The 19,495-nt window shown below is 35.4% G+C and overlaps 1 protein-coding gene across 10 annotated transcripts in view; it reads right to left on the bottom strand.

The window, feature by feature from the left end:
* GRM7 (glutamate metabotropic receptor 7) overlaps positions 1 to 19,495 on the bottom strand; it is an 822,860-nt gene that overhangs the window by 405,315 nt on the left and 398,050 nt on the right. For all 10 annotated transcript variants that reach the window (XR_013994860.1, XR_013994861.1, XR_013994862.1 and 7 more), the window contains exons 3-4: positions 14,856 to 14,997; positions 7,728 to 7,882 (exon numbers count right to left, since the gene is read on the bottom strand). Coding sequence is in view for 7 of the 10 variants with exons in the window: in XM_081071753.1 (XP_080927879.1) it covers positions 7,728 to 7,882; positions 14,856 to 14,997 (297 nt within the window). In the remaining 3 variants the exon portion in view is untranslated. The remainder of the gene's footprint in view (positions 1 to 7,727; positions 7,883 to 14,855; positions 14,998 to 19,495) is intronic.

Here is a 19,495-nt window from a genome sequence, read left to right as displayed (position 1 = left end):
TGTTTGTCGGATAAGTCCATTGAGAGCGTATTTATTACCACAGTGCAGCTTAGTCTGTTCTGACTGAGATCCATTTTTATAAACAGTCTGCTTGTTCCTTGTAGAATTCATGTATAAATTCAATAGGTGATGGCCTGGGAAGAAGGAATTTAATCTTTTCCTTCTGATTACTGAGACTTTCTTACTGAGTCAGACTCATTTTGTCATTCTTCCTTTAGAAGTTCTTTTTCAAGTGCCTGCTCAATTCTTAAACAATTAGCTTTCTGGAGGGTGATCTGACAGTTCATTTGCATTTGCCAGGCATATATACATTTATAACTGAGATTCTAGTTAGCATTCCCCTTATATAGAAATAGAATCAGTGACTATAAATGAAAACACTTCATAAGCAGAATAGACACTTTGTGCCTGAGAGAATGAGATTCAGAACAAGGCTGAGGTGATGAAGGAAAGAATGCACCACAGGGTAGATGAGACTCACTGTGAGGTTTGGAGAATATACAGATGCCATGAGAGAGGAATAAAGAAGGGAGAAAAAGGAAGAGAAGGTAAATAGCACTTGGAAAGATGTAACTCAGAAAGGATGTAACCTAAGGTGGAACAAAATGCTTAGAAGAAGGCCGTCCTAAAATTCAACCATATTTGGTAAGTCATTTGAGTTGCAAGTTACAGAAACTCATTTTGAAGGATCTTATACAAATAACAGGAGTCTGTAAGTTTATAAAGATGAGAAGTCCAGATGCAGACTTCAGGCTCAGAAGGGCTAGGGAATGTCAACTGATGCCTTTGGATTTGATGACTTCCTCTCCAGCATTCAGGTCTTTGATGTTTTCATGCAGGTTCTTTTTGTGAAGTTGGGGTCTGGCTTGGGGGGGCAGGGGGAGAGAGAGAGAGACAGAGAGAGACAGAGACAGAGAGAGAGAGAGAGAGAGAGAGAGAGAGAGAGAGAGAGAGAGAGAGAGAGAGAGAGAGGAGGCTTCCTCGAAAGTTGCAATAAATGTTTAGGAATTAGACAACATAACACATAACCGTTGTCTGCCTTGGTTCATGTGCTAGCTGCAAAACAATCTTTATTTTGTGATATGAGATGTGATAGGAGCTCTGTGCCTGATCTCAGAGCCAAGGGTTTCAGTCAGTCTCATCTGAGCCACATGGGCTGACAGTAGAGGGTGGATTCCCAAGGTGAAAAGGTGAGGGCTACAATTAGAAGAGGGAATGGACTCTGGGTAGGCAGAAATAATAGGTAATCACTCTTAGAATGTTCCTCCTAGAAGGAATCTTAGGGATAATCTAGCTGAACCCTATCATCTACAGGTGAGAAAACTAAGTCCTAGAAAAGAAAAGCCCAAACAAAAGTACACTGGAAACTTTATACTTAAATATAATTGGGACCCAAAATTAGTCAGTTAAACAAAAATTTTTATCTTTGCAATAAATCATTAAAAATACCCAACTACGTTAAATGTTTTAACTCAACACACACACACACACACACACACACACACACACACACACACACACACAGAGTCTCTTGTCAATCTTCTGTAGGATCAAGGTATTTTTTTTGTGATTATGCGTCACCTGATTGGCCTCCTTATCATAATCTTGAAAACAATAATTAATTACAAGAAATTCACTTTTGTGGCTTTTAAAGTGAAATGAAAACTTAAAGGGAGTTACACAATAATCTAAGTGCAGTAGTTTTATACTGTTTATGATTTCTCTCCAAATTTAGTCTTGTGTTGCCCACAACTAATAGTGACAAAGTTTTACCAAATCTTTCCAAAGAATTCAAATTTGTTTGCTGTGAAATAGCATCTCTCTCTCATTCTCTCTCCATTCACTTCACTGGTTTATATAATTCTTAATTATATTAAACAATTACGGTAATACCTACCTAATACTGAAATAAATAGATTGGGATCAAAAAGAGCTAGTTCTAGGTAGCCAAAAATTCAACCAGAGGGACATACTAGAGACCAGAGTATTGGCTGTGAGTGTTCAGTGTTCTGGGGTATCAACAGCAAAGCTTGCATATAGAATAGATAGTTTCTTGTTGGTTTACATATTTGCTGATTAGGAAATGATTGGCCAATTAAGTGAAGTCAGAAAGACAGCATCTATCCTCTGAAACAAGACAGCCTGGCTCCAAATCTAGAACTGTGTGCATATAAAGCAACTCCAAGTTAACTGTTTCAGACTGCAGGAGACATCTAGGTTGCAGATTTCTCTGTTTATAATTCTTACCGTTTGCTCAAGGCCAATCATCTCAAGTTTAAGCCTCACACATTTAAAAATAAGATGCTGTTATTCTTCACGCAGATATATTCTCACCCTTCTGATCTGCTTGCCCTCCCTTCCTCAGTCCATCCTATTGGTACAAGCAGTGCATTCTGGAAAGTTCCCACTGGAATGTCTAAGACAAACAGAGGCAGCCTTATCTGCACTTGTTACTTTCTGGGGAGTGAGAGCTGAGGCTTCCCTTGTATGTTTGCAACATTTCAACAAATTGAGCAATTTTGCCAGTCCTGCACAGGAAGCCTCTGCAAAGTTGAAAAGAAAGGCAAGATAAACAAAGATGGCAAGAGGTACTGCAAAGGGAAGCGAAAGAAAAAAATGCATAAACCTACATTGAAATTGCTGGTGAGACCCTAAATTGGAGGGTTAAGTACATTTTTCTACTAAATATCTTAAAATAAACAGCCAAAGAGATAAACCATTTTGGATGAATATTTCCCCATCCTGAGAAAACTTCAAATCCATACAAACGTGAGTCCTTTGCTAATTCAGGTATTATAGGTACATTCAGACATAATAGAAAGAAAAACTAAATTTAGCTTTTACAAAACTTACTTTGTGCTATATCCCTTAGTAAATACCAAGGGTGTAGAAATAAATGTGGGAAATCACACGGAACCCACAGGCTGTCGGCACTGCCCTCCAAGTTCTAGTTGTGAGTGCTATGAACATGACAGTATGATTGGCGTTTTCTGCAAAGGGGATAAGGGGCACATTTTGGACTGGGAGAGCAATGAATTTGGTTTCGTTGGGTAGACTAACTCTGAGAAAAGCAGGAAGTCTTTTAAAAAGATTAATTATTTGATCTGTTTTGAAGAAAAAATATTTTTTTTCAGATCAATACGAAGTATGGAAATAGGAAACCTTGATGGATTTTAGGCAGTGAAAGGATCTGCTATGAATATGTTCCAGGAACGTAGACTGCTAGAGAGGCTTGAGCTAGTAACCTATATCTACACCCTCCCAATCTATGTTTTGACTTGCATTATATCCTGGCTGTCTGGTCTATTTTCTTTCTCTTATACATCTCCATAATTTACAAGCTGGTCTTTAAGGAAATGTGCTTTAGTGTGATTATCCTAATAGAGCACTTTCTTATTTATGTCCTTTTTATCATCTGCCATCTCCACATTAAGACAGTGACTTCATGAGAGCTGGGACTTGGTCTAGACTTTCACCTGCTGTATCTGTGTTTAAATTAGTGCCTAATACCCTGCTAGAGCTTGTAAACATTTATAAAAGACCCAATGAAAGAAATTGTCTTGACACTGAACATGGAATTTTCTGACTGCTCTCTTATCCAACAAGGTTAGAGGTCTAAAAAGCTTATACATTGCTTAGAAATAGTATTATGGTTTAAGGCAATATTTTCTTTCTTGATGTTTTCTGCCATTCACCTAACAAAACCTGGTGACATATGTAGAATATCCCAGGTGATAAAATAAGGCTAACGTAGGACACATCAAAATTGAAGCCAGAAATGTTTTGGTTCAATTCTTTATAGCTTTGATCTTTCTGGTATTAGGAAAAATAAAGAAAGTATTCATTTCAATCTTGAGTGGAAAAGCATGAAATACCTAACTTTGTATGCCGGGTCCAGAGCGCTTTTTGTCTTTTCCTACAAATATCGCAGATTTAATTCACGAACCAAGCTGTTCTATAGACCCATTTGAAAATCATCACCAATAGTCAGAGTCATTATAGTTAGCTTTGAAAATTCACCCTTCATTACACTAGCTCCTTAATGTGAGTGATTCTGGCCCAGATGGAAAGACGCTGCTCCGTGATTCTCCTGGCTATAATCAGAGGATGCCTAGGGCAGCCTTCTTTCAGAGAAGCCGAGCTCTTTGGGGGACAGCGAGTTGAAGGCGACGTGGGCATGTTTTGCTCTCGCTGATGGCTGGAGAGGATGACGGAGAGTCCTAGTTAACGCAGCGATAGAAGAGCAGAACACGCCAGTGATTCCCCTGGCTCATCACACAATGCAGAGACACTAAAAGTTACAAAGGGGTTTTGGCCTGAGAGCTGGGGAGTGCAGCCAAGTCCTGGAGACATTCTGGGATCTCCCGTGAATGCTGGGCAGCCAGCGGGCCACAGCCAACCTTTCTGGGCACAGTTCCTATCATCATCAAAGTGAAAGCGGGAACAATGACACCCTTGACTGGCAAACACTGAGGCTTTTTTTTTCTACAAATGAAAAATAAATACAGATAGAAGATAAAAGACGAAGGCTACTTTCACAGGAGTAATGTACTTGCTAGCACTTTGGCCTCAGGCAATTTATTGTTAATTATTTATGTAGATACAGAAAAGACCAACACAAATTTCAGATGTTTGCTGACATGTTAAAAATATGGATCAAAGAAAAAAATACTTATTATTGATTAGCTTTTTCCTATTTACCTTTGAAGGTATAACCATATATAACACAAAGATACAAAGAAGTAGCAGTATTATGAGTACGTATTTAGATGATGTTCTACCCCAGCAGAATACACTATGAAACATCTACCAAAAAGGAAAAATAAATACACAGGAAGGGAAAACTTACTTGCCATATAGACTTATGCTTCATTTATAGTTTCATTTGAGATATTTCATAGCTTTGTTCAGAAACCTTGGTGCAACAGAATGCATTTGTGTTTTTTGTTGTTGTTGTTTTTTTTCATTTCTTTGGCATGTGACATTGTAAATGTATAGCTACACTCTTGATGTCCCATCGTCTGTGTCAGTGAACAAATCTTGGCTGTACTTTGTCGTGATACGGAAGACAATGGTAAGTCAGAAGTCACGGCATTTCTAAATAGCCAAGTGAAGTTCCTCATTATTTCCTCTGGGTAGCAGGGGAGAGTTCTGCACAAAGACTTACCACTTCATCTCACCCCGATAACAGTTCTTATTGATAATATTAATATATTATAATAATATATAAATATGTAAATATATAATATATAAATATATAATATTTCTCTCCCATTTCAATGTTTAGGATCCCATATTATTTGGGCAGATCCTGAGATGTGGTTTTGTACCTCATTGAATAACTTTGCATATCCCTATACATGCATGGAAAAACATACTTTGTTTCAATAATTTATAACAATTTTGAGATGCTTAATAATTTCCTAGAATATCTTGAAATAGGCTAGTGATCATAGACTGTGGGCATTTATGTATATATGATGTCTGTAGCTCAGGAAGAGAGGATCTCAGCAGAAACACTGCAATCTATTTCTTTCCTTTGATTCTCACCCAACTCTTAGATTTCACTCCATAGAGTCACCTGAGTGAGCTTTCTAACCCCTCTGCTCATACTCCACTTATATTCCCAGATGATGTTCAGACTTTCAGAATAAAGTACACATTTCGTAGTACAGCTTCCATGACCATGCACAATCTGACTCTGCCCCACTTCTCAGCCCCGTTTTGTGCCAGGTCCTCATGTCATCTGTGATTCCTCCCCATCCATCCAGGCATCCAACCACTTAAAAATCTATTAGATCACCTGCCAAATCCAGGCCAAGATTTAGGCGCTGAGGGTACAATGGTGCGTAACAGATACATTCCCAGATAGGGACAAGTCAAGAGGCACTACGATGGTAGGGCACATGTAGGATGCTGTAGAAGTAATAGAAAGGGCTCCTATCCCAGATTTGGCTGGGGTGGAATGGTCACAGATGGCTTCCAAGGAAAATGAATGTCTAAGCAGACACCCAAAACATAGAAAGGAGTCAATCTGGCAAACAGTGCAGCAGCTGGTACTCTAGGAGAGGGAAGGGTTTTCCCAAAGCCCTATAAATGGACAATTTATTACAAAAAAAAACACAGAAGAATGTTAGGATGGCCACATGCAGGGTTGTGCTGCAGAATGAGTTACTTGCTTACCCCGATGGGCCCTGCCTCTTCACTCTGTTCCTATCTCCTGCGTTGGGAGCTTCTCCTGGGGCTTCTGTTTATCACCTGCCCAATGAGTTCCAAGTCATCCATTCATATTTCACCTCCTGTAGGAACCTTCTCCAACTCCAACAATCACCCTCCAGAGAAACTTCCACAGTATCTCCTTTGTGCCTTGTGGTGTCCATCTTGCACTTCACTATGGTGTTTCACATGTTAAATAGTCATTGGCTATTTTCTTACACCTTCATTCAGGTCTGTAAGCTTTGAGGGTTAGGATTTTGTCCTCACCTCATGTTTCCAGCTAAGCACAGAGTAAGGCACATCATATATCCTCAAGTACATCTTGAGTGAAAGGAGTAGAGATAGGTAAAGCATGTTTCATTCTTGCAGCTCATCGGTAAATGTATTTTCCTGGGTTGTAAAACAGACAACCCTCTCCAGACATGTACTGGGGAATGAAATTAGTTCAAAGTTACCCAGTTAACACATGGGGGACTTGTGGGATCATTATCTCCCCAGATAACATAGTAAGGCCACAGTGACAGAACCACAACCCGACTGGCTTCAAACGGCCTGCATAGGTCATGCAGACTGCTGGGGAGAATAATTAATGAGATTGGAGTGGAGACAGAACAGAAAGAAATGCAAATATTTGATCCCTTTTTGAGTGAGAGGATAGAGTTCTTTTCAATGAACAAAGCATGTTTTAGGGACTCTTTGGAGACTTAGCCCCTCAGAAAAGGAACCCAAGATGGGATACTAGTGAGGTATGCCTTTTCGTTGCAGTGTCTTCTTTAGAAATAACGTTTCTTTTCAAATTAGAGGAGACAATAAATCATAATCAACAACTTTTGTTAGATCAGAAGGATGCCAATAAATATCCTCTCCTCCTGCTTCTTCTCAAAGAATCCTTGCAGCAGGAAGGAAGGCAATGCAAAAGAACAGAACAGACATTTAGAAAGGCAAGAGAAAGTGAGAACGAGAGAGAGAACAAGAGACCCAAGAAAGCAAGGTAGTTTTGGTGCCTGAAAGCTGTGGCATGCTATGTAATCCCAGGCTCACTAGCCTGGAAGAGACCCCAAGAGGTGATGGGAGAAAGGGTCCCAGTAGTCATCCTGCTAGGAAGGTAAGGTAATTACAAGGGGAAATTATTCCCTCAGAACTATAGCTCACTTGCATACACTTGAATTTTGTGATTGTTTTACTTACTAAAAGTAATGCTCCTCTCTCAAAAAGCTCCTGTGGCATAATAGAAAAAAAAAAATAAAGAAAAAATAAAAACACAAAAAAAACATATATATATGAGTGCTAATTGTGATATTATTATGAAAATAACACGATCTCTTCAAAAAAGGAATCTTCACTAAAACACAGGCAGATATGTGGCCTCATTTATGTTTCAGGGCTACAAGTTTAAAACAATCTCCATAAATTATGTAACAATGCCAACCCATGAAAGAGACACATGCTTTAAACATCCTACATAGTACCAACCACTCTGTTAGCATATCATAAACTGACAAAACCCTTACCTTCCACGGTTGCTCGCTTGGGCTGGATAGTGATGGCTCCTTCTGCAATATCTTCATACTGGTGCAGTGGGTTTATTTTCGATCCCCAGCTGTCTGATCCAACCCAAAGAAAGTGGCCCACTTGGTCAGCTCTTTTGGCTGCTGCAAGGATCTGCCTGTAGAAAGGAAAAGGAAAAGGTATATTATGATAATGAGCAGCTGTTGAATGTATACAATATAGGAATCAAGCAGGAGGAAAGCAGCTACTATTTCTCAAAAAGTAAATAATTAAAGGCAAAAAGCAAGACAAAGGATTTATATACTTAATATATAAAGAGATTTGGTAAACCAATAAGAAAAATTATCAAAGCAGCTTGAGGAAAATAGGCAAACATACTAAAATTCAAAAGATAAAAGGAAAAATATAAATGACAAAATAAATTGATCATTCACATGTATTAGAAAGGAGGAATATGTGAATTATTAGGTTGGGCAAAAGTAATTGCGGTTTAAAAGCTTAAAAATAAAATTGCAAAAATCACAATTACTTTTGCACCAAACTAATAGAACAAGAAGTCAAATTCACTTCTTGTTTGTTTTATTTTATTTTGTGTTGTGAGTTTGGCATGGGGTTGGATTAATGAGCACTCTTCCTTCACTGCTGGTGGTATATGTCATTTCTGGAAAGCAATATGTCAGTCTAAATTAAGGGTCCTAAATTATTCATTAAAATGAACAGAACTCCAGATTAAGTTTGAAAAACAGACAACCCATGTTTATAAATGAAAATAGTATGTAATTGACATGGGCAACAAGGTATTTGAATAATATTCAAATACACACAGTATTTGAATATCAATCATAATTTATATCATTTACTTATAGAATTTAACTTTTATACAAAAATATTTTGCCCTTGTTACTTAGGATACAAAAGTATATTTGTCATTATAGAAGAGCTAGGTCTATTAAAAATAAAAGAAAAAAAGGGCAACTAGTTATTCATGGAAAAGTTATTACAATAATGTTTCTGGAAAAACAGAGGATAGACAGGCGGTAACTACATTTGCAGAACAGAGAAAGCTACAACTAAAACAACGTTGATGGGTAAATCACAGTAGAAGTGGTTTGTTTGCCTCTCAGGATTTGAAGGTACCAAGTATCACAAAGGTACATGGCTAAATTCAGTAGGATTGGTTGAAAGATAATATATGGAATGGAAAAAAAAACAGATTCTCTTATTCTCCCATGCAGGATATGGAATGGTAATTTTTAATAAAAATGTAAGGAATAGGTTCTGATATTTGGAACACCCAAATAGCAGATGGTTATGGGTAAGTGATGGTGATTTAAACATGAGGGTGGTAGGTGTGGGGGAAGAAGTTAAAGTTGCCAGTAAGTATTGAAATATGAAAGCCCTTTAGTAAATTTACAAAATTCTGGAGACCAAGGGTGTGTTGCCTCAGGCAGAAAACAGCTTTTCTGGAAAAATCTGAACCATCTCAGGAAAAAAGACCCCAGATATTGACACGCAGATCCTCTAATGAAAAGGCCAACTGCTGCCTGACCAGCACTGAGAGCTCTGTCGGTTGACATGTACATAACGCTTTTTAGTATCTTACTCAAATGGGAACGTCCATGATTGTGGGAAATCGCCAATGCAAAATGGAAACTAACAAACACACAGACAGATGAAATCTAACAAGGAAAAAGAAACCAGTGAGGGGTGGGCAGAGAAAAATATATGAAAAAGAACAAAATGCCAAATACATTTAAACAAGAGTTATCATATCTATAATATAATCAAGAACAAGATAGAAATGAACAACAAGAACTAGCTCTTAGGTATTAAAAAATAGTAAATTAGAATTATGTTATAAGTGATAAAGAAGAAAGTGAAGAAAATTCTCCAGAAAACAAAACAACAAAAAGGTAGAACATAAACAGGAAAAGTTAAATGTCTTAAAGAATGAACCCAGGAAGACGTATATCAAATCAATAACATTTCCATAATGAATATGGAGAGAAAATAGATAGAAATGTTTAAATAATATATTTAATGAAAACAAATCCAAAACATTGAAAATTTCCAGATTAAAAAGGCTCACCAAAATAATGAGGAAAAATCAAACGTGACGACATTTAAGATTTCTAGAAGTAATGAGAATATCCTAAAAGCTTTCAAGAGAAAGAAAATCAGGACACATGCAAAGAAATTAGAAACAGAAGAAAAAAAAAAAAGATAATAAACACAGCAATGTGTCCCAAAATCTGAGGAACATTTATTTTACAATCTAAAATTCTAATATTAACCACATAAAGGATTCCAGTACAAACATAATTAGCATATATTCCCAGTGGGTTTTTCCATCTAAAATTGGAACCTCAAGAATCCTGCAAGTTACTAGTCGTCTTACCCATTAGTCATCATAGCTGTTTACTGTAAGGAATTTATGTGCCAGAGATGACATATTTAAAAATAAATATGAGTCCAGACTTTAAATTCCCAACTACCATGTAAGTGTGAAAACAGAATAAGAACATTTTTAGGCATGAAAGGCAAAAAAGTTTTTCCTTAACTACTCTTTATCAGGAAGTAATTGGAGGATGGCTCCAGCAAAATGAGGAAATAAACCATGAACAAAAATGAAAGAGAGAGAAAAAAATCTTAATATAATAGATACGACTCTAGAATAAACCAGAAAGATGGAGATTTCAGGAAGGAAGTGTCCAAGAAAAGTAATGGAACTTGAAGATTACTTTACATATGGACAATAATGTAAACACTGATTTTTATTAAATGAAAGGAGGGGGGTTCACAGTGTGAGGGATATAAATGATGAACGTCTAAGTATTACCTTGTCTTGTACACCTGAAACTAATAAAGTAAAAAAAAAAAAAACACTAAGAAAAAATCTGATAGAATGATGTTGGGAGGATAAGGGAGGTCTAAATGAGCCAAATTCTACCTATAAAAGAAATTAATAGATAATATTTAAAATTAATAACTCAAAAATTGTAGTATAGGTGCATTATGCAGATGAGACCTAAAAAGTATAGGGTCGTAGAGCACAGAAAAATATGGGTGCCAGTGGCGGGGGTGGGGGATGGGAGAAACGGTAATGTTTTTGGTTTTTGATTTCAGTTTATATATATATACATATATATATACATATATATATGTATATATATATCAGGAAAATATGGATAATACACAATTCATTGAGGAGGTGCTGATGAGTTTTGAAGAGGAAAATAAATGATGGGGAAAAGCCAAGTAAAACAAGTAAAGAAAGATGAAACTGACATAAATACAAAAAGTGGATATTCACCTTAATAAATTTATGTAAAATTGTGGTTTTATTTATTAAGATAAATAAGTTTAAACCATTTAAAAATACTTACAGTATGAAAAGTGAAATGTCATTTGCTGAAAGCAAAATATAAAATTCAATGTGATCCTGATTCTATTGGCAAAAACTGATGTATGTGTAGAAAAAAAAATATTACAAACATTACACTAGCATTTTATCAGTGGTTATCTCTGAGTGTTGGATTACAAGTTTTATAGGAGATTTAAAAATCATACGAGTAGTTTATGATTATTCTCTCTAACCTTCAATTTTTCTAAGTAATCAGGGGGCCAAGTAAACATAAGGGTTCCTTTTATTAAAAAGCAACAGCAAAAAACTTCTTCACATTTTCTAATGGATTTAAAAGAGCCATATATTACTTGTATAATCAGATAGTGCTCCAGAAAAAGAATCCACTCTTGCCTAAAATCCAAATTATCCATACCCATGATTGATTTAGCACTTATTTTAGCTTCAAAATCTAGATGTTAATGTCTTTTCACCGCTATTCTCTGGCAAAATACTTGAAGTTAATGTTCTAAGAAATCTCAAAATTTTCCATCAACAGGGTAAATCTTCTGAAAACAGAAATAACACAACATTGTAGGTCATTAATACTCTTCAGACATCATTGTGTTTAAGACCATGTTAGAAACTCATATATGCACTTGACTTTCATTACTACGCTCAAGAACTATTCCTGCTATCACTACTATGAAATGCAGTATGCAATAATATTCAACGCACAAACAAGCCCCAACACAAAAAGAGAGAGGGTTATATACATTTTTATAACCCAAATTAAAACCTCACATTACCTGTAAGTCAAGAATATTAAAACCAACTAACTGCTATAGCTATTTGCAGTAAAACTTTTATGTGCTATGTACGATGTATTTAAAAATAAACGTGAAGCCACACCTTATCAATATGTCACATATTTAAAAATGTTTAAAATAGGTATGACAATGACTTATGTGATGATTAAGAAAGATAGTGGTAGATTTGAAAAAAAACTGGAACAAAAAGACAAAGGTGAAAACAAAATTGTCTTAAATAACTAAATCACACAGTATGGGAGAAAATGCCCTAAGAGGAACAGAATCACCATTTTGTAAGGAGAGAAATGATAAACGTAAGGGGTGATCAGAAATAGCTTCACAGAGAAGGGTATGTTTGAAATAGGCCTTGACACACAGATGCCCTTTCAACAGGCAGAGAAGGAGAGCAGGTTCACATCATGTGCCACGGCCATGATGGTGGAACACTTAGGACATGTTGGAAGACCAGAGTCATGCATTTTGGTTTGAAAATTGGGTGAGTTGAAGTGATATCTAAATATTGAAATAGGATCATATTTTAAGGCATCATGAAGTTCAGAGAGCCAAGCTTGTATTTACACTATGGGTAGTTAGTGGGCATTAGAGTAGGTATTTATTCATTCATTTAATGCCATTTATTGACCATCTACTACTATGTACTGAGCATGGTGATAGGAACTGAGGACACAAGAGGAAGTCAAACAAGGCAGCATCTCTACCTTAATGATGCTTACAGACTAGTGGAGAATGTGAACACTAATCAAATGATCAAACTATGTAAAATGACACCAGTGGCATAAACTATGAAGAGCTTGTCAATATTGCACTGTTCAGAGACACCTTCCCTCAGAAAGCAACAGTTAGAGATGGCATTAGAATGATGAAGTAAGGGGGAAAAATAAGTGTTCCAAGTGTGAGGAAGAGAACATACAGAGACCTGGGAGGGAGGAAACACAAATGACCCCCTTGCCTGCAGTGCACAAAACGCGAGGGAGCATGGAATGAATAAGTCTACAAGTAGGATGAGAGTGGATCACCATGAAAAGAGCTCAAAAGGATTTTCATTCTATTGGTGGGAGAACTGAGGTGTGGAGAAGATGGGAAGCGGTATGGGTGTGGAAGCTTGCTCAAGGTGAGACAATGCTCATTTAAGTAGCATAATAATCTTCAGGTATCCCAACTTCATGTTTAACACTCTTTCTATTTAACAATCCTGCCACCTATGATCAGAGCTTAATACTGGAAAGATGGATGGAGTCAGAGGCAGTGTGTAGGACACGCGTGGAGGGGACAAATACAAGCCTGGGAGGTTGCCATGATGGCAGAGCAGTAATCCAAGGAGGATGTAACAACGGCCTGGACCCTGAAATGTTACCCTTAATAAAAGACATTCACCTTCAAATTCAATGACGCATTATTTTAAACCATAAGACAAAGATTAATAATAAAATAAATAAATAACTCTTTCACATCAGTGAAAATGTAACCTGGCAAAACCTCTTTGTAAGATAATACTCATATTTTTTTTTTTTTAAGAAGAGACATGTCTTTGCCCTGGAAGCTTCTTTTCTAGGAATTTATGCTATAAATTCTAATAAGATAAACATATATAATGATATATTTGTATATTATTACACATTTGTATTATATTGATATTACCATGTTTCCCCGAAAATAAGACCTAGCTGGACAATCAGCTCTAATGAGTCTTTTGGAGCAAAAATTAATATAAGACCTGGTATTATATTATATTATATTATATTATATTATATATGACCCAATCTTATAGTAAAATAAGACCGGGTCTGATATATATGTGTATATATGTATATATGTGTGTGTGTGTATATATATATATATATATATATATATATATATATATATATATATATCACATTAATATCATATATGTATATATTTATATTTGTACACAAAAATTTGTCAAAAAGGAATTTATTGCAGCACTATTTATAATTGCAAAAATATATAATCAAACTTAAACTTCTATCAATAAGGGAACAGTTAGTAATTACAGCAAAGATATAAAATGAAATTCTGCACAACTATTAAAAAGACTGAATGGATGTATAGGTACTGACATTCAGGGCTATCTATGATAAATGGTATGTAAAAGGTAGCAGGAAGCAGAAGGAGATGTACACATAGTATGCAACCATTTGTGGTAAAATATACAGAGTGTCTCTAGAAGAATATATAAGAAACTCATAATTAGACATTACATCTGGAGAGGAGAACTTCTTAGGGACAGGATGGATGGAATTTTTTTACCTAGATCATTTCATAGTTTTTGAGGTCTTAATCAGGTATAATTATTACTCATTCTAAAACAGAAAGAAAGAAAGATTCTGGACCAGGGTGGCAGTGGTCAGAAAAACAAGCAGGGGATATTTGTTCTAGAAACATTTTAAAAGCTAGCTCCAAGTGGCTTAGCCAAGAATGCAACACATGAGGAAAAAAGAAAAGTCAGGATTACAATCAGATTTTTCACTCCAAGGAAGTATCAAGGTAAGGAAAAAGAGAGGAAAAAATAGATTACAGAATATAGAGGTATGACAAGCGTGGTTTTGAACCTACTGAGTCTAAAGCAATAGCAATAAGCCAGAATTATAAGACATTTTTTTCATTTACCTTAAGAGGAACCAACTTTGGATAAAATCTGTTACATTTGGACATATTTTTAACATAAGGAACTTTAAAAGGTCTGGTGGTTTTCTCTTTTTGTAAGTAATTGAATACATTATTTTGTCAGCAGGTAGTGAATACATGACAGTAACACACCACTGCTTCCATAGTTTGTTGTAATTACACGTGTGGGGTAGAAAGCACACACAGCCTCGGCCACTACGTGATTCTGGATTTGATTCTTTGCTCTTTTCCCTTTTCTCTGCCAGTATCCTGATCTATCTCCTAAAGTTGCAACATGTATATAAACGAATTTCACCAGCCATCCTTACTTTATATCTTCATCATTGGCAAAGATCACGACGGCCCTGGAGTTGGGGGTGTCCAGGAGCTGCTTGATGATTCTGTCAAAGTCAATGGTCCTGTCTTTGCGTTCTTGGGGGATTCTCACCGACTGAGCAATGCAGGGCCCACCTGTTCAAGAAGAGAAAGCAGAGAGCCAATCAAGTCCCTGCAAAGACACCAGAGGAAGCAGGGAAAGTAAATGGGGACGAGGGGATTTTGAATTCTGAGGGCACAGCATTTCACTGGTGATGGTGCTGCATGAGGAAGACTTAAGACACGTTGAGTCCCAAGCTGCTGTGCATACTTGGTGACTTTCCATGGTATTTGCCCAGCCTCATTCTTTTTATAATGCACTTGTAAATGGCTAATTATGCCCAGGGGTACCGATGGTATTGATTCTGGGGAGGTACGCTTAGTTTGACAAAATGGATGGGAGATCTTTAAAATGAATGCAACACACTACAATAAAGCTGCAATAAATAAATTACACTAATAATAATAATAATAGCAATAATAATTCGGAACAGATAAAGCTTATGTTTATCTCTGTGACATACAGAGTTTGCATTCCCAGGATTTTCTTTTTCCCCTTTCAAACCCATACCAACTTTTAAAGCTCAGAACCAATGAAATAAATCTAACAATAAAACAATGACAACAATACCACCAACAACTATTATAAATCATAGTAACAAATTTTTATTGACCATGTACTATGTGCCCAAGGCACAATTAAGTGTTTTATGTATGGCATTTCATCTTTAAAACTTTGTAAGATACTTAGCATTACCCATTTTATGCTAGAAGAGGAGATTAAATCAAAAAATAAATTCATTTACTCCAGACTTCTCAGAGCTGTTACCATATAATTGACATTAGGAATGTCAAGACAGGGAAATATGCAGCAGTTTACTAAGCAACTGATATACTCTCACAGCTCCAGCTTTTGCTTAATCATCGCTCCTGGTTCCAGGATTCTAAATGGGTGCTTGGATCAAAGTGGAAGTACCAAGGAAAATTTAAAAAATATTTCTAACTAAATGAAAATGAAAGTGAAACATATTAAAATGCATAGATTACAGCTTAAGTGGTGTTCAGAGGGAAACACATATCATTAAATGTTTATATTAGAAAAAAAGAAATCCAAAATCAGCAACTTAAGCTTCTAATTCAAGAAATACGAGAAAGAACAAAATACTATAAACAACTTTATGCTAATTAATTCAGCAACTTATATAAAATGGAAAACTTCCTTGAAAGACACAGAGCACCAAAACTGAATAAAGAATAGGTACCCTAAATAATCCTATTAATTATTTGAAAATTAATTAATCCTATATATATATTCAAAATACCAAATTCACAGTTAAAAAAAATCATAAATGAAATATTCAGGCTCAGATGTTTTCACATGAATTCTACCAAACAGTTAATGAAGAAATAAAATGCAATCTCCACAATCTCTTCCAGAAAATAGAAGAGGAGAGGAAATAACTCATTTCATAAAATCAGTATTACCCTAATACACAAATCAGACCAAGATATTACAAAAAAAAGAAAAAAGAAGAAAAGAAAGAAAAAGAAAGACCAATACAATTCAAGAGAATACTTGCAAAAATCCTTACAAAAAAATGTGACAAAACAGATCCAGCAATACATAAAAAAGGATAATACATCAGAACCAAGTGGATTTCATCCAAGGAATGCAATACTGAGTCATTATTTGAAAATTAATCATAATTTACATATTATCAGACTAAATAATAAAAAAAATATGTGATCATCTCCATACAGAAAAAAAAAAAAAAACACTTAACCAAATTCAGTACCCATTCATGATAAAAACTGTAAACTTAGATTAGAGGAGAACTTCCTTAGCTTAATAATAGGCATCTACAGAAAGCCTACAAGCATCATGCTTAATAGTGAGAAACCATAAGGCGAGATTATCCTTTCACCACTCCTATTCAACACTGCAGTGGACATCGTTGTCAGAGGAATGGGGAAAGCAAGCAAAAGAAATAAAAGGCATACAGGTTGCAAAGGAAAAAAGTAAAAGTGTCTCTATATGTAAATGACACTATTGTCTATGTAGAACCCTCCCCCTCCAAACAAAACAAAACAAAACAAAACAAAAAAAACTGCCCCAGAACTAAACTAAACTAAAACTGCCCCCAGAACTAAAAAGTGAGTAGCACAAGGTTGAGGGATATTCAAAATAAAAAGTCAATCATATACCTATTTATCAGCAATGAAAAATTGGAATTTTAAACTAAAAACAATATCACCAAAAATGTGGTGGTTATGTATAAATCTAATAAAATATGTATAGGACCTATATGTTGAAAACCATAAAATATGGCTGAAAGAAATGTTTTTAAAATTTAAATAAAGTCTCCCCAATTTTACCTACAGATTCACTGCAATTACAATCAAAATCTCAACAAGCTTTAAAAAATATATATAAACAACGAATTCTAACACCTACACAGAAAAAAGCAAAGGAACCAGAATAGTCAAAACAACACTGAAAAAGAACAAGATAGGAGAACTCACACTACCCAAGTTCAAGACTTACTGAGAAACTACTGTAGTCAAGAAAGTGTGGAATTGGTAACAGGACAGATACTTAGATCAATGGAACCGAAAGAGGTTCAGAAATAGACCGATATAAATGTAGTCAGCTGATTGTTGGCAAAGGTAGAAAGGCAATCAATGAGGAAAGGATAGTCTTTTAACAAATGATGCTGTTTCAGTTGGATATCCATATGCAGAAACAGTGAATCTTGACATATACCTCACACTATATACAAAAATTAACTCCAAATGGATGATAGACAACTGTAAAATATGAAATTAGAAAACTTTTAGAAGAAAATGGGAAATCTGTATAACCTTAGGTTTGACCATGAGTTTTTCTTCTTCTTTCTTTCTTTTTGTTCTGTTTTTTTTTAAGCTTCAGATGTACAAAGCAAGTTAGACATTTATACCATTCACAAAGTGATATACTCCCTCCCCCAATCTACTACTCCTCTGAAATCGTATACAGCTGTTACAATTCCATTGACTCTATTCCCTATGCTGTCCTCCACGTCCTGTGACTATGTGTGTATATAGTTAATTACAGTTGACCTTCAATATCATTCAGCTTCAGGTGTACACTGCAGTGGTCAGGCATCTACACTGTCCCTGAAGTGGTCTCCCTGATAACTCCAGTCCCCATCTAGCACCCCATGTCTCTTCATATCATCTACCTATTTTTTAATTGGGTTGTTTGTTTTTTTTGGTGTTGAGTTGTGTGAGTTTTTAAATAAATTTTCATCAGATGTGTCATTGGCAAATATCTTCTCCCATTCAGTAGGACACCTTTTTGTTTTGTTGATGGTTTCCTTTGCTGGGAAAAAAAAAAATTTTAGTTTGATATAGTCCCATTTGTTCATTTTTTCCTTTGTTTCCCTTGCCTAAAGAGGCATATCAGTAAAAATATTACTAAGGGTAATGTCTGAGAGTTTACTTCCTATATTTTCTTCCAGGAATTTCATGGTTTAGAGTCTTACATTTAAGTCTTTAATCCATTTTGAATTTATTCTTGTATATTATAGGCATAAGAAGGTGGTCCAATTTCATTTTTTTGCATGTATCTGTCCAGTTTTCCCAGCCACATTTATTAAATAGACTGTCTTTATTCCAATGTAAATTCTTGCTTCCATTGTCATAGATTAAATGACCATATAGGCATGGAATTAGTTTTAGGCTCTCTATTCTGTTCCATTGATCTATGTGTCTGTTTTTATGCCAGTACCATGCTGTTTTGATTACTGATGCCTTGTAGTGTGATTTGATGTCAGGTAGCATAAAGAGACACTTCTCTAAAGAGGACATACAGATGGCCAGCAGAAAAAATACTCAGTGTCACTAATCATTACAGAAATGCAAATAAAAACCACAATGGCAATGAGTTTTTGATATGACAACAAAAGCACAATACATACATAAAAAATGATAAATCAGATTTTATGAAAATGTAAAAGTTCTATGAAAGATAGTATTAAGAAAATGAAGACACAAGCCAGATACTGGGTAAAAATCGTGTATCTAATGAAGGACTTATATCCCCAATATATAAAGAACTCTTAAAATTCAGCAATAAAAAGAAAAAAAACTCAAAATGGATAAAACATCTGAATAGACATTTATAAAAAAAACATACAGAGATGACAAATAAACCCATGAAATGATGCTCAACATCAATCATTAGGGAAATTCTAATTAAAATCACAATGATATACTACTACATACCTATTAAAATAGCATTTTTTAAAAAGCTAACAATACCAAATCCTGGAGAAAATGTAGAGCAATAGGAATGCTTGTTCATGGCTGGTGGGAATGCACAATCATACAGCCACTTTGGAAACACTTTGACAATCCCAAAATGTTAAATATAGAATTCACATATCAAGCAGAATTTCCAATCCTAGGTATTTATCCATGCGGATTGAAAACATGTTCATGCAAATGTATGCACAAATGTTTATAGGAATTTTATTCATAATCACTAAAACTGGGAATAGCTACAACATCTGTTAAAAGATGAATAGATAAACTGTGGTACATCCACACAATA

Source organism: Rhinolophus hipposideros (assembly GCF_964194185.1).
Source record: "Rhinolophus hipposideros genome assembly, chromosome: 14".
Lineage (NCBI taxonomy): Eukaryota > Metazoa > Chordata > Mammalia > Chiroptera > Rhinolophidae > Rhinolophus > Rhinolophus hipposideros.
The sequence above is the reverse complement of the archived record's forward strand: the minus strand, read 5'-3'. Positions and strand labels throughout refer to the sequence as shown.